The sequence below is a fragment of the Mus caroli genome, chromosome 2 (genome assembly GCF_900094665.2).
Source record: "Mus caroli chromosome 2, CAROLI_EIJ_v1.1, whole genome shotgun sequence".
Taxonomy (NCBI): domain Eukaryota; kingdom Metazoa; phylum Chordata; class Mammalia; order Rodentia; family Muridae; genus Mus; species Mus caroli.
In genome coordinates this window covers 167,950,594-167,951,951 of record NC_034571.1, presented here as the reverse complement: position 1 = coordinate 167,951,951, position 1,358 = coordinate 167,950,594, and the positions used below count along the sequence as shown (strand labels likewise).

General features: G+C 41.9%; 1 protein-coding gene across 1 annotated transcript in view; it reads right to left on the bottom strand.

Moving 5' to 3' along the window:
- Positions 1 to 1,358, bottom strand: part of Cdh26 (cadherin 26) — a 75,407-nt gene that overhangs the window by 64,153 nt on the left and 9,896 nt on the right. Inside the window, exon 2 of the mRNA XM_021179904.1 lies at positions 513 to 617. Coding sequence (XP_021035563.1) covers positions 513 to 617 — 105 coding nt within the window. The remainder of the gene's footprint in view (positions 1 to 512; positions 618 to 1,358) is intronic.

Here is a 1,358-nt window from a genome sequence, read left to right as displayed (position 1 = left end):
TGTGTGTGTGTGTGTGTGTGTGTGCGTGCCAGTGGAGGTTGGAGAACAACTTCCAGCAATTAGTTTTCTCTTTCCTCTATGTGGTCTTCAGGATCACAGTCAGGTTACCAGGCGTATTATCAACATGCCTGTAGCAAAGCAAACATTTTAATGATCTCTCCCTACAGTTAAGAATGATTTTTTTTTTTTAAAGTGAATGCCTGCATGGGTCAGTGAAACAGACCTGCATGTTAAGAGTTAGTTTCCTCGCAGCTAGAGAGAGAAGCCACAGTGCAAAGGTGCATCCTCAGACAGAAGTATAGTCTGTAGGAATCAGGCATTCAGGGTTCCATTCATGTCCCCCCTACTCTTATCTACTGCTGAGCCCTAAATCAGGCAGGTACCTAACAAGGACACTGTATGATCCTGGCTTCTTTCCCTAAAGAGAGGATTCATAAATGCCAGCAGAAATCCTTTCAAGGAGTCCTCTCCAGAAAAGACATTCTGTCTACAGAGATCAAGTATGTCCTTACCTCCCCAACCAGTTTAGGAAAGGGCCCTGGGTCTTCCTCCTGCAGTTCCAGAGTGGTGAGAACCCATCTTCTCTTGGATCGATGTAGAGGCTGGTGGCTCTGTCCCTGCAGAGCACAGGATGACAGTGTCAGTAAGGATAGTGTTGAACTTAACAGCCTAGATCTGTGTGTCTGAGCCCCATAGCTAGGTACTATGAGCTGACAGAGCATGCATGTTATTTTTGTTTTTTGTTTGTTTTGTTTTGTTTGTTTGTTTGTTTTTCACTCAGAGCTATCATCAGAGCCTGGGCATTGAAAGTGTCTGTCCTCTTAACAGCTGCTATCATTCCTAAGGGTGAAGCACAGGCTGCTGACAAATTTCACAAGGTTAGTGAGATGGCTTTAGGACTTTGCACAAAATGGCCTTAAAGGCTATTATTTACCAGGTATGACTGTGTGCCCTACAGCAATAAGCAAATAGCCTCATGAAGAGAAAATCAGTACCTTTATTAGTCTCTCAGTCCTTCTGAAATCATTGACAAGAAAATCTCCATTTGGTGCCTTCAGACTTTTAATGTTAATATCTAATAGTTTCCCTTTTAACTAACATGTATATACACACAGAATTAAGCCTCTGAATTGAAGCACTCTATCCAGGAAGGAAACTCATTAAACTCAGGAAATAAACAACTCACAAGTCTTAGGAAATCATTGAAATTTACAGGACACACTGTAGAGAGATAAGCATCACCTGTCAATTAAAAATGCTTATGGCCTATGAATTGAGGCAGGAAATAGTGTGTGAGACATCCAGCAGGGATAGAGAAAATTCTGGGAAATAGAGATATGAGAGAATTGCTCTGGAAT